At 51.5% G+C, this 13,245-nt stretch overlaps 1 protein-coding gene across 1 annotated transcript in view; it reads right to left on the bottom strand.

Annotated features, from left to right (window-relative positions):
- Positions 1–6,811, bottom strand: part of ZSWIM5 (zinc finger SWIM-type containing 5) — a 96,998-nt gene extending 90,187 nt beyond the window's left edge. Inside the window, exon 1 of the mRNA XM_077785369.1 lies at positions 6,133–6,811. Coding sequence (XP_077641495.1) covers positions 6,133–6,811 — 679 coding nt within the window. The remainder of the gene's footprint in view (positions 1–6,132) is intronic.
- Positions 6,812–13,245: the final 6,434 nt, after the last annotated feature.

Here is a 13,245-nt window from a genome sequence, read left to right as displayed (position 1 = left end):
AGCATCAAACATACAGTAGAACACACCACAAGTTCATTTTTAACACCCTCAAGATATTCCACACCTCCACCTACTTGCAAAATAAAGTCACTGGCACCATGCACAGATGGAGAGCTTGATAGAGAAGCAGGTTCAACCATCACCTGACTCCTGCTGAGCAAAGCCAGGAGGCATCCCAGTACCCACTATCCAAGTATCTTCCACTGCCCCACCACCAGAAACAAACCCTGAAAAGCAAATGATCCTTCCCCTCCAGCTCCAGAAGAAAATTCACTCACTTCACACACAAAGTAGCACCATGCAGCAACAAGCCTTGGCGTCACACTGAAAATCCCCAAGCCTGGCCACCTTGAGAGGATGAAGAGATGATGCTGCTCCCCCCAAAAAACATGCCCACCTCCTCACCCACGAGTTACTCCAGCCTCAAGAGCAGCAGGGGAAAACCAGTATCACTACAAAACACTAAGTTGTCCATGTCACCTAAATGCAAAACCCCTGAAAAACAAATGCAAGCACAAGGTTTGCCATGATATTCATCTGAGCTAACCCCAGAGGGGAGAAGGACATAACCCCAGAACCACCGAGGACTCCATCTCCCCCAGGGACCTGGTCCTCCTCCAGGGCAAGGTTCCAGTATATGCCAAGGAAATACATAAACCCACAAACTCTTCCATCCTAATACTACCAAGATTTTTTTTTTTTAACTTTTTTCTTTTCAAAGAAAATTAAAAGCTGACACACCACCAGACAATTCACAGCTGAATGTGACTTTACAGAGCTATCAGATAGACAAGCTCATTTAAGTTTTCCAAAAGTCCTATCTGAGGTTTGGGGGACTAATCATAAAACATCTAACATCAAAGCAAGCGTCAAATAACAGCAAAGCACATTCCCTCACACAAAGCTTCAAAAACAAAGCAAGCAGGCACATGTGGTTTATGTTATTGCAGTTTTAGCACAGTTAAATATTTCCTAAAATATTCTCCCTAGATGTGAGCAAAATTAAAATCTGCTGTGAATGACACGCAACTTGGAAGCTGAAGACTAAGCTTTATAAAGCACAGGTGAGCTGAGAACAAACTCCTATTGCCAGCTGAAGCCAGAAACTAGGACTCCTACTCTGAAATATGTTGCAAACCTATTTATTCTTAAAGCCAACACTAAATATTTTATTTCTTGTGCTTTATTTTTCAGGTCTCTGGCCTCTAAGTTTGTATCATTTAATTAACCACCTAGTTCAAAAGACATCCCAGCCTCAGATGATCTATTTATACTCTTTGAAAAAGACGCAAAAGCCAACAAATAAATCTGCTTAAAATAAAAGGTTAAAATTCCAGCTGTCATCCCAGCACTCCCTGCACTACCAGCAAGAAATTCTGGTGGTTTTCATCATCTTCTTTTTCAGTTTCTATTATAGAGTCCAGAACAAGCTCAAGAAATATCTCACCTATGAGGGAGCAGAAATAAACAGATCGTAAGGTCTAATGCTTAATAATACTTTGTTTTAATTATATATGTTAAGAAAAAGATAATTAGAAACCTAAAGAGTTTAATGTATATTTAAAACGTACAAGAGTTTCCATCATGATAGGGCTAATGAACCTCTGCCAGCTCCTTTTATGTGGTTTAAAGTATTTTAATACATAGGGTAGGAAGAGTAATCTACCCATAAAGAAAAACAAAGTAAAAATTAATTAGCAAATTGGATACATGTTGCACAACAAGCATCCCACACAAAAACTAAAAGGATACAGAAAAATTAAACTCCCTTAGCAGCACTCAGACGCAGGACACCAGGATTTAACCTGAAAAAACCTTTCACATCCCATAGCATTCCTTCCAAACCTGCTCCTGCTGGATACAGCTTTAAACCTGGACCCAGGAGGAGACCATCTTTACACAAAACAAAAGCAACCACAATTCGCCCTAGAGAGCCCCATCAAAGTGTTTTCCCCTAAATAAACAGCTCTATAAAGCAACACACCACTGGATATAAATTTATACTCTGCTCCATACCACGTCACAGGGGGAGGAAACCAAACGCTTGCCTAAAAGTGAGCATTTTTAAGGAGAAGAAAAAAAGAAACTTAAAACCTTAAAATAGTCTGGAAAAAGAAAGCTAGAAGTGGTTTCAACCACATTGGAACTCATTGGTATTTTTACCTCTGAAGCTACATTTCAATAGGCATGATTACAAACATAGACCAACGCAAGCTGAAAACTGAAGTGCAATGAAAAGCTTCCAAATCTGAACTCCTCCAATTAAAATGCATTTACAGGTATCATTTACAGGTATCAGGTCTTGCTTAACCTCTGTCCAGTCAGCAGGCTGTTGAAGCAAGGTTAAAAAATGCCCAGCACCTACATGTCCAGCATAGATACCAGACTAGGAAACATGGGAAGGTACTCATGACTGACCTGCAAAGCATCAGATAAAATATCCAGAATTAATTGCAGGTTTGAAAGAAACAGGCTCCCTCCAAGTGTTTACAAAGCCAGAGCATTTTAAAGCCCTGCTTCATTGTTATTCTAACAGCAAAAGTAAATTCTGCCTATGTACTTATGGCTGGACCGCATACCTTCCCATCGGGGCACAAAGGCTTATCTGTGGGTAAGGAGCACATACCGTGTAGGTTCCTAAGCGGCTGGTTACAATCCAAAGAACAACACAAAGCTCGATGCTTCCTCTCCTAAGTCATTGTAAAACCAATGAAAAAGCAGAATTCCTCCCTAAAACTACCCAGGACACTTGCCCACCCATCAGCATCCCAGACCACTCGAGGGCAAACCATATTATACCATACTGGGGAGTACAGGCAAGAAACAGGAATTTGTTCTGCCAGATCACAGATCACTGTCAAAACCCACCAAAGGTCTTTTCTCTCTCCAAAAACCCAAGAGATAATAGTGTAAAAACTTTTGTTCATAAATATTTATGCAAGTGAACTTGTTAAAAATTAACTGCTGTCGTTAAAGGTTTTGTATCCTTTAGGATTCCCGGCATGCAGTGCAGTTGCATGCTTTATATTAAGCCTGGCATTTCTGCATTCCTTTCCTGCATGCTTTTGTCATTTGTCTAAAAATTAAAAGAAAAAAAACCCACACACCACACACACACAAAGACGGGATCTGTACACATAATAATAAAGCAGTTTTTAAGGAGACAAAGATGCCTGTGTTCAACATCCAAGATCTTTCTTTGAGCAGGGGAAAAAAAAAATCAATTTAATGACTCCAGTGAGATCAGGGTTTAAGCCTCGTTTAAGTTTTACTAAGCATGAAGGAATTATTGGTTGATAATGTGTCATATATGTTTTTTTTCAGACCTACCAGCTTTATAAGCATGAAGGGGCCAGAGCTTGAAGCACTTTGTGCCCATAAGCACAACCCTCACCCCTCCACACCATCCTCCATTGCCAGAAGGTCATTCCTCCTGGATTTTGTCTGTCAATTTTTCAAAAGGATTTTTCCAACCACACAGAAAAGGAATTTCACATCTGTACTGTCCCTATTTTTTTTCCACAGGTCTGAGTCAGAAACACAACTGTATAAACATCTGATCTTTATTAACAACAAATCTCAACTGTGCAAACCTCAGGTCATGGCACCAGGAGCCATTGGTGTCCGTTAAAGGGATCCTTAGAGGGGAACAGTAGTTTTGATTTAGTGCTGGAGAGCATCAAGGAAGCCAGGGTTGAAGTTTTATTTTTTTCCCAAGACATAATGGTTCCCAAGTTCCTATCTTAATTGCAAACATACACAGCCACAAAGTGTTTGTGTCTCTGGTGGCTGGAGCTCTTCCACCTCACCTTCCAGAGGCATCCACAGGATGGATGTGGAAAGTTGGCGGAGGACATCTCAGCCTTGCCTCCCATCTATAAACACAGCCCTTCATAGCCTTTTGTTTGATGTAAATTTTCCTCCTCCAGCTCAGGGCTGCAAGGCACTGCTGTGACGTGGCTGCTCCTGAGACAAAAACAGAGGTGTCTGACCCCACGTGTCACCCACCCACTGCCATGCGAAGAGGAGCCACGCTGCAGCCAAGACCCAAACCTTCCCCTGCCAGCTCCAAAGGCAAATTCCCATGGCGAGCATCCCGCACGCCCCTTTCGGGCTGCGAAAACAGGCGATAAATCACCCACCAACTCTGTAGCAAGCGCTTCCAGAACGTGCTGCTTCATCTAAAAAGCTGACGGCTCGGAGGACAATGAGTGCGAGCTCTGGTTTCAAAGCTGGGGAGACGGTTTAGACTTGTCAGAGGAGACATGAAACACCGGAGCCAGGACCATCCTCTCTGTTCTCTGGCTTGCCAACAGCAGCAGCAGAAAATGCAGGGATGGGGCAGATGGGAGGCTGGATACCAGCACTGGACGTCACTTTGGGATGGGACTGCTCTGCTTTGTGTCCTGCATGCACCTGACCCCAGCGCTCACCCACATCCTTCACAGAGCTGGATAAAGGCTCATCAAAGCTATGTTCCAAAGACAAATAAATTCAAAACTGATTTTAAAAGAAAATTCCTTTGTACTGAACCAGTCCTGGGTTTAGGCAACCTTCACCTCTGTCTCCCACTCCCACACCAGCTCACTGCATCCACACCTTGGTGGGCATGTCATTAAAACATCACCCTCAGCAAGCTATTATCTTCCCTCCCCTCTAATTTTAAAGTTCCTGAAGAGCTACTCCTCTCCTTCTAAAAAAATAATTTGGTTTTGAATTTCACAGTATTTTAAACAGAATAATTAATCATCTTAACGCAGCCCTTACAAAATATTAATTCACGCCAAAAAAAAAAGGCTATAATCATATCCTCAGAGAAAAACCTTTTGTGCTTCAGGAATTTTCACTGCATGTCCTCAGAGGTGGGAGGAGAATTCTTCTGCTGCCTCCTATTCTCACATCTCAAATGGAAAATGTTTTGATAATGCTCTTCTGAATGTAAACTGTACCAAATGGGATTTTTATTATTTTTTTAAGCAGCTTTTTTTTCCCCCAAAAGGAAGAACGGCTCTTTAAATAAACAGAGCGAACTAACCGTTCCTTACAACAAAAACCACCCTCCCTTCACTCATTCACGCCATACCCTGGCACAAAATGAATTTACATTTCGCATTTGCAAAACAAATTCTCGCCTAATGTCAATTTAATGGGAACGCGCATTTCAATCCCTTCCAGTAACAACGAGGAGCGGCTTATTCTATGTAAAACACCCCAATTTGTTTCTCTTTAAATATATGCGGATTTCAGCTGGGGACAAGGGCTAGAAGGATGGGGGAAGAGGAACATTTCCTCTCCGGCAATCCCCCTCCGCCAGCGCACACAAAAGCCACCTGCCCATGGAGAGAAAACACGATGCCATTATTCCCATCGTCATTCCCACGGCCCCTTCGACACCGAACGAGCGTGAGAAGGCCGTGCGCATCCGTCCGGGACACGCGCATCGCGCCAGGTCACCGGTGGTACCCGCGGGTCCACCCAACTTGTCACCCCCACCGCTCCCTCCGTTCCCCCCGAGCCGGCCCCGCTGGACGTGCCCGTGCAGGGGCTGCGAAGAGGAAAGCGGGGGCTGATGCCACCCCTAGAGATGCTCCAAGCAGGGAAAGCCCCCGATGGAGAGGACAAAGAGGAACGCTCGGAGCTGCTGGAGAGATGCATTATGTTTATAAGCCCATCTCCCGGTGGAAAGGACAGGACCCCCGTGGGAGCGCGGGTGGGGGTGCTCAGGCGTGAGAGGGACAGCGGCTGAGGGGTCGGGGAGGGCGGCAGGGCTGCGTGCCCTCCAGACAACCCCCCGACGGGCACTTGGGGGGGGGAGTGGGGGAGGAAACGAGGGGTGGTCTTTATTTTCCCCCTCGGACTGGACGGACGGTGTCCAAACTGCAGGCAGCTGCCGGTGACCCCGGGGCAGACGCACCCCCCGAGGCGGGAGGAGGTCACCCTCGCCCTCCCACCCCTCAAACCCCAAGCCGGCGTCTTCCCGAAGGAGCGCACGGCAGTCCCTGCCCCCGGGGCAGGATTTTCCTGTCAAACCACAACCGCGCCAGACAAAAGGCTTAAGTGCAGGAGGGGATGGGGAGGAGGGGACGGGGACGGACACAGACGAGCCCCCGGGGGCCCCGTCCCGGCACTCACCGACTTGCAGCACGTTGTCCACCGCGCCGGTCTCCAGCAGGCGGATGCCGCGGCGGAAGGGCAGCCCCTCGCCCTGCGGCGCGGCGGGGGCGGCGGGCGGCGGGGGGCCGGCGGCGGGGCTCTCCTCGCCGGCCGGGGCGGGGGCGGCGGCGGCCGCGGGTCCCCCCGCAGCGGCGCTGGCGGGGGAGGCGGCGGCAGCGGCGCGGCCGGGCTGGAAGCTGGAGTACATGCAGATCTGCCGCTCGCTGCGGGGGAAGCTCCAGTAGACGATGCGGCGTTGGACGGGCTCGGGGATGCGCTGGAAGCGGCCCTCCACCCGCTCGAAGGCCCAGCTCCCCGCCACCCGCTTGGCCGCCGCGTCCAGCAGCGACTCGGGCTGCAGCAGGCTGCCGGTCCCGCCGCCCCCGCCGCCGCCCCCTGGCCCCGCCGCCGCCGCCGCCGGCCCCGCCGCCCCCGCCGGCCCCGCCGCCGCCGCGGGGCAGCAGCCGGGCAGCGCCGGAGGGGCCCCGCTGGCCCCCGCGCCCGGCCCCGCCGAGCCGGCCCCCGCGGCTCCGGGACGGGGGTGCACGGCCCCGGTGCCCCCCGCCGGGCAGGCCCGGGAGCACAGGCGCTTGGGGCCCGGGGCGCCGGCGGGCAGCGGCGGGCGGAGCAGCTCCTCTCCCTCTCCTCCCTCCGCCATGGCTGCGACCGACTGAGCCGGGCGAGGGGAGGAGAGACGCCGAGGAGGAGGAGGAGAGGGCGGGGACCGGGGGGTGGTCCCGCCGGCCGGGAGCCGGCCCCGCCGGGGCGGGACGCTCCGCAGCTCCCCGCCCGCCCCCCGCCCGCCCGTCGGGGCACCGCCGCCTGTGGCACCTGCCCGGCTGCTGCCCCGGTGAGGGCACGGCCCCGGGCACCGCCCGCTGTGCTCCTGGCCGCGTCCCCAGCGGGAAGGGGACACGCAGTGGACGCTGTGTGCCCCGTGCTCGGAGAGGAAGGAGCCGAGGCTGCGGGTCCCCACGGCGCTGGTGGGTGAGGGGCTGGCGGAGCCATCCGAGCGGCAGGAGCCTGCGCTGAGCCAGCGGGACAAAGGGGCACGGCGGCGCTGGGGGCGGCAGCGCTCCCCGGCGGTGTCGGCGGCATCGGCCCTGCTCCTGCTGCGTGCCCGGCCGTGCCCGGTTCAGGCGCCCACTCTGACCCACAGATCAGCACCCAGCCTCACCCGTAATTCACCCACGGCTTTACATCGAGTACAGAGCAGACAGCAGTGCCCTGCCTTTCATGGGCATCAGGGTTTGATTTTTTTTTTTAAAGCCCTTAGTGAAGGGCTCCTCTCACACATCATAGCAGGGTCCTCGGGCACAGGAATCGCCAGGTCCTTTAGTACACACGGCCTTTGGGGGAGGACATAAAAAACAGGTACTGCTGGCTTCCAGGAGCTCTCTTGCGCTCTCAGGCAGGGCTGCATTAAAGGAACATATTAATATATTCAGTACATACTGCCTGAGTTGGCATCCCAAAATCCAGGGAGCTGACTCCTCACTAGCCTCTGCTTTAAACCGAGGGTGATGGCAGCACCCCTGGGACCAGCACAGCGTGGGGCTGATGGGGGGAGGGCTGCAGCAACTGAAGTCCACTTCTCTGGGCCCCTACACCCTGCCACCGCTTTGCTGCTGTGTCCAGCAGGACACAGTTCCAAGTATTTCTCCAGAAATACATTCCTGGTTTTGCGTCCTGTCTAAATTTATGCGACAAACCTCTGAGGAAGGGCAGAGCTCACAGGTCTCTGAGTTCAGTTTTCTTGCTATTATTCTCAGTGCTTTGAGAATACAAGACCAATTCCTTCCTATCTGCAGTTCAGTCACATCTAAACCATTACCGGTTACTCCCTTGTTGCAGAGATCTCCTATTTATTCTTACTGACAGAGCAAGAGTACATTTCCTGGAATAACAGGGCGATGCAATTAGGGAACAGGAAATAATTATGTGCCTTTGCTCTGCCACGAGATACCTCCAAGCCCAAGGTCTCCTCCACAGGACACGGAGGGAAGGAATCGGGTCTCAGGCAGGTGGTGAGAGCAGGCAGAGCTACTGCAATGAGAGATCTCCATTTTAGAGAGTAAGCCACAAGCTAATCGATGAAGGTCAGGAAGAGGTTTTCCTTGAAGGCTGAGGTGTTCCTTGCTGCTGCTGGTCTTGTTCAAAGTAATGAGTGCTGGCAGTGGCAGGGACTGGCCTGGGGCAGCAGCTGCACACAGATTTGTTTACACACAGATTTTTCCCCAGGAATCACATCCCCATTTCTTTAACCCTGAAGGCCATTTTGCTGTCTTTAAGAGTTTGTTGCAACAGGAAGCACTTGCCACAGGAGCATGGCATTTTGTCCATCACCTCTGCTCATTGTTCTGGTGACAGGTCCTGGGGTGACAAAGAAGGGCTTTGTCCACCTCTGTCCCTCCCTGGCTGCAGAGAGGGACCTCACAGGGCCATCCCAAAGCACCCTCCTGACCCAGGGTACAGCACACCTTCCTGGCAGAGAACAGTCCAGCAATCTCAAGCTTTCCCAGTGATGAAATCTGTGAGCTCTGGTGTCACAGAATTTCTGCGGGCACCTGTGTGTCCCTGCAGCTGCCAGGGCTGCTCAGGAAGAGGGTGAGACTTCATGAGAGCTGGGACACAGCACCCAGCTTGTCTGGTCCCTCTGTCACCAGTCACCGCAGAGCTCACCTAGTGACAACCTTGAGTGTCCTTACTTACGTCGTCCCCAGACAGTGCCAATAAAGAGGAGTTTAGACTTCAGACAAAGCAGGGATGTTATTCATTACCAATAAGCTGACTTTTCATTGCATAAAACATATAATCCCGACTCAAATCAAAGCAAGGTTGGTGCAGTGGCTGGCCAGCCTGTCTCTGGGGGGTTAGCATGTTATTTCAAAGAAAAACCAATCTATTTTTCCTCTCTCTTCATTCTGAACATTTGTTGCTCCCCATTCCTCCCCATATTTCCCTGTGCCTTTCATCACTGCCTTGATTTTGCAATGGGGAGAGCTCTCCTCCTCCCAGGGAACGTGGGCAGACCTCTTCTCCCTGGGGAAGGATGCAAAATGTCAGCCTCCAGCCCAGCCCCTGATGCTGCTCATTCAGAGCCTGGAACCAGGTACATCAATAATTCACTGCACGCTTTCCTGAGCCAGCCATTTGCTGAGCCACTGGCAGCCCTGGTTCCCCTCCTGTTTTCAGGACTGTTTGGTCAGGGCCTGCCTGTGCTGCAACCCAAAAACTCCAGCCCTCCTGGCCTCATCACTGGTGTTATCCAACAAGTGCTGATTTCTCCTGCTGGTTCCAGGAAGTATTTTATTTTGAGTCCCTGGCTAGAAAATTGACTGACAAAAGGGGCTGGAGCCCTAGGGGCTCTAGAGCACAGTCAGGCAGCAATGCAATGCAATATCCTCGGAAATTCTTTGGGTGCCAGCTCAATCAGAAATCCAGCTTTAAGCTGCAGATGCTGTGGAGTAAGAAAACCACTTTCATCTTCCTAGAAAATAAATTCAAGGACTATAAAAAGGAGAAAGGACAAGGGTGCTGATGAGATGCCTCTGTGGGCTTCCTGGCAGCTGTACTTTGTTTTATGGCAGTCAAGGTAAGTGATGGCTGGTGTCACATCTCAGCCCAAGGGGATGTCGCCTCCTTGGCTGCTCCCACCTGCACACCTTCATGTAGCTGCTCTCCTCTCTCCCCACCATGCCCAAACTCCATCCTCAGCAGAAAAACTGCTTTTCTCTGGGCATCCTCCCCTCTCTTGGATACTCCCATGCTGCTTTGACATTGCTTTGACTCCCAACAGTCAGTGTTGTGCCCTCACTAACATGAGGCCTGAGCCTTTAGAGATGACAGCAGAGTTTTGCAAGGCCCAGGGAGTACCAGGAAAGTCCTGTGGCGACAGATGAAGGTACACAAGGGCAGAAGAAGCTTTACAGCCAAATAACGATGGGAAAGGAACAGGATAGTAGAGTGCAGGCAGACACCAAGCTCCTGCTCCAGCCATCCAGAGGATTTGTTGCTCCAAAGCAGCCAAAGACAGGCTTAGCAGCATCCAAGCTCCCTGCAACAGCCTCCATTGCACAGTACTCAGTGGAAGTGTGGCTGTTTCTGCCTTTCCTATGTTGCTGATGCTGCTCAGGACAGAGACAGAAGGGAAAGGACACAGGGAGTAACTGCAGCTCCCCTGCCTTAATGCATTTGGGAGCAGAGGAATCTGTTGGTCAGGACAGTTATTCCTTAGCACCCCCTTAGATCCAATGTCCAGGAAGAGGCACAGAGAATTATCTCATGAAATATTTGGCCTTGCAAGCAAGAGGAGAGACACCTTGATTTGGTTGCTCATGGAGTTTAGCACCATTTTTAGATTTTCCAGTGCCTAGTAAGGTCTCCAACAAAGCACAGACCGGAGTTGGAGCTTTTTGCTGTCAAACTGTTCAAATCCCCTGTGGATTCTCCACTGATTCATTAGCGCTGAGTTATTGCTGTGCTCCTCTTCCAGCAGGGACTCTAATAAAGTGGCTTTTTGCTAGCCAGCCAGTTATTTTATGAAACTTTCCAGAACTGACAAGCTCAAAGGCCTCCTTCAGGTGTGACTGCAATTGTCTGCGTACTCAAAAGAGAAATGCAAGGACTGAAAGTACCTCTCCCTTCTCCAAGCACAGGCTGAATTCCAAGATCAGGTGTGGGATGGCTGTTCTCACCGTCATGTTGATCCAGGAACTGCTCTACCTGCCTGTGTGTCCCTGTGGTTGCTCAGGCTGGGATGATGCAGACCCAGACACACTCTTGTACCCAGGCAGAGATTTCTGTCTGTCAGAACCTGTTGTTCTCCCTTTCCCCCACACATGACACTACACCTCTGGCTTTGCCAGGCCTGCCTTCCCCCAGCCCCTATAAGATTAGCAATGTGCTGAGCCTCTGTCTTGCCATGGAGATTTCAGCACCCTTCCAGCAAACGCATTTGCTGTGCAAAGAGCAATTCAGCACAGAGCAGCTGCTGGGTGAAGACCCTTGGCTTCCAGAAGGAACAGCCACCTCTCCAGCATGAGTCTAAGAGCACAGAATGCTCCAGAAAGTTACTCAGTCCCACTGGAGAGATGTCCATCCCAGCCAGGCTGGCTGTCTCAGGGCTGAGCTCAGCAGAAAACAACCCTCTTGGGCCACCACCTCCCCCTTTCAGCCACTGAAGTTCCTTCCCTTTAATTAGGGATACTAAAATAAATGGGGGATCATTTTTTCAGGCTACAGGCGTATGAATAAATGATGGCAAAGCAAGGGGTAAACAATGCTTCTGTTAGCCTTTAGTATGGGGTCTGCCCTGGCTTTGGAACATGAGTGGATCACAGGGTCCAGCTGGATGGGAAGCTGGAGTCAGGCATTTTTGGCAGCTCTACCAAGGTTCCTCAGCTGCAGTGAGGGCCATCACTGTCACATCTGCCATCATCCCAGGCCGCCCTCAGCAGCAGGATTTGGGGACCCAGCATCACAGCTAACCTGTTTCCAGGAGAGATGTGTGGAGACACACATGGCAAATCACCACTCACATGGCAGAAAAGGATTATCTTGCTGTCTGCTTTCCTGGCAGGAAGGCAGGAGGGAGCCTGAATCTTAGCAAAGCTCCTACAAACACAAGGACCAGGGCAAGATCCAGTCTCAGCCCTGGGGACCTGCCTGCAATTCCACGCATGAGCTGGCCTGGTGAGACGTGTCTCTCCCAGAGTGTGGGCTGGGCTTTTTCTGCTCACACTGGGCTCTTTCAACCCCCTGATATAAGCTGTAAGTAACAAAACCAGACTATGCTGGGTGGACAAAGAGAGGAGGTAAAACCATAGAAAGCTATGCAGGGGTGAGAGCCTTGGTATTTCATGGGGCTGGGGCTCCAGCTCTGCCTCCCCCAAATTACTCTGGACCCATCAGGAGGGAGGGAGGGAGATACTGGGATACACCTCTTGTAGGTCATCAAATGGCCATGGAGTGGCTTGAAGGCCTTTGGAGGAAGGAGAGAGGTTATAGGAGGAAACAACGGGAGAGGCAAATCTGTCGTATGCAGCTTTGCTCAGAAGTCAGAGGCACCTCCACCCTCTGTCCCTGGGTACTGCTTTGAGATGACTCTGCTCTCCCTCTGCCAGCAGACAGAAGATGGGGCATGCCAAGCAACTGGGCTTTGAAAACTCAGGGATTGGACTCTGTCCTGCTGGGGGCCTCCTGCCCAGCCTGGTCCCACGGTTGATGCTGAAGAGGGAGGTGGGAATGAACATGGCCAAAATCTGACTCAGTTCTGCAGCCCCTGCATCACTTCCATCAACCCCCCTGCACTGGTGGCCACGCAGGGACCACAAGTCCCTGCTGCTGGCTCATCCCTGCTGCTGTTTCTCTGCTCTGTCCCATCTCCTTGGGCAACGCTACCCCAAAGTTAATCTGGGCCTCTTCACCAGGGTCACCAGCAAGCTGGCCAAAGCCACAGATGACCTCTCCAGGTCTCATTCCCCAGCTCCTAACCCACAATGGAGATGGATGGCTGCCACCCCCAGGCAGCAGCAGCCACCCTGACCCCAGAGAAGCCAGAGGGGCCTGGCTGGGCTGGACTTGGGGGACAAAAATGCAGCCGCTTGCATTTATTTTGCCTAACAACAGTGATCCCTCTGTATATTTTCATTCTGTTTTCCTAGGCTCAGCTGCCTCCTCAATGAAATGTTTCCAAAGCAGCCTGGCTTGGCAGCACGCCAGCCCCGACTGCCAGATGAATGGGTGGAGGAGGAGGGACCCATTCCTCTTCTTGACACAGCATCGCTGCACAAGAGGCCTCTGTTGACATTAGGACTGGCTGTTCCTCCTTTCCCGAGAGGATCTGCCGGGCCCTCGGCAGGAGCAGCACACAGGGCCAAGGATTCATGTGACATGAAACTGACATCTGTCCTCTTCCAGGGTGGTGGCACAGCCATGGGTACCAGGGTACCCTGCTGCACCCTCCTCCAGGGTACAGCCACACGTAACAGGGTACCAAGGAACAGCACTGCTAGAACCTAAAGCCAGCTCTTGTTTCTGGCCCTTGACCCCCCAGCTGAGCCAGCCCCACAACAAGTGAGGATTCCTTGG

Source organism: Lonchura striata, chromosome 9, assembly GCF_046129695.1.
Source record: "Lonchura striata isolate bLonStr1 chromosome 9, bLonStr1.mat, whole genome shotgun sequence".
NCBI lineage: Eukaryota > Metazoa > Chordata > Aves > Passeriformes > Estrildidae > Lonchura > Lonchura striata.
This window is presented reverse-complemented; position numbering and strand designations above follow the sequence as displayed.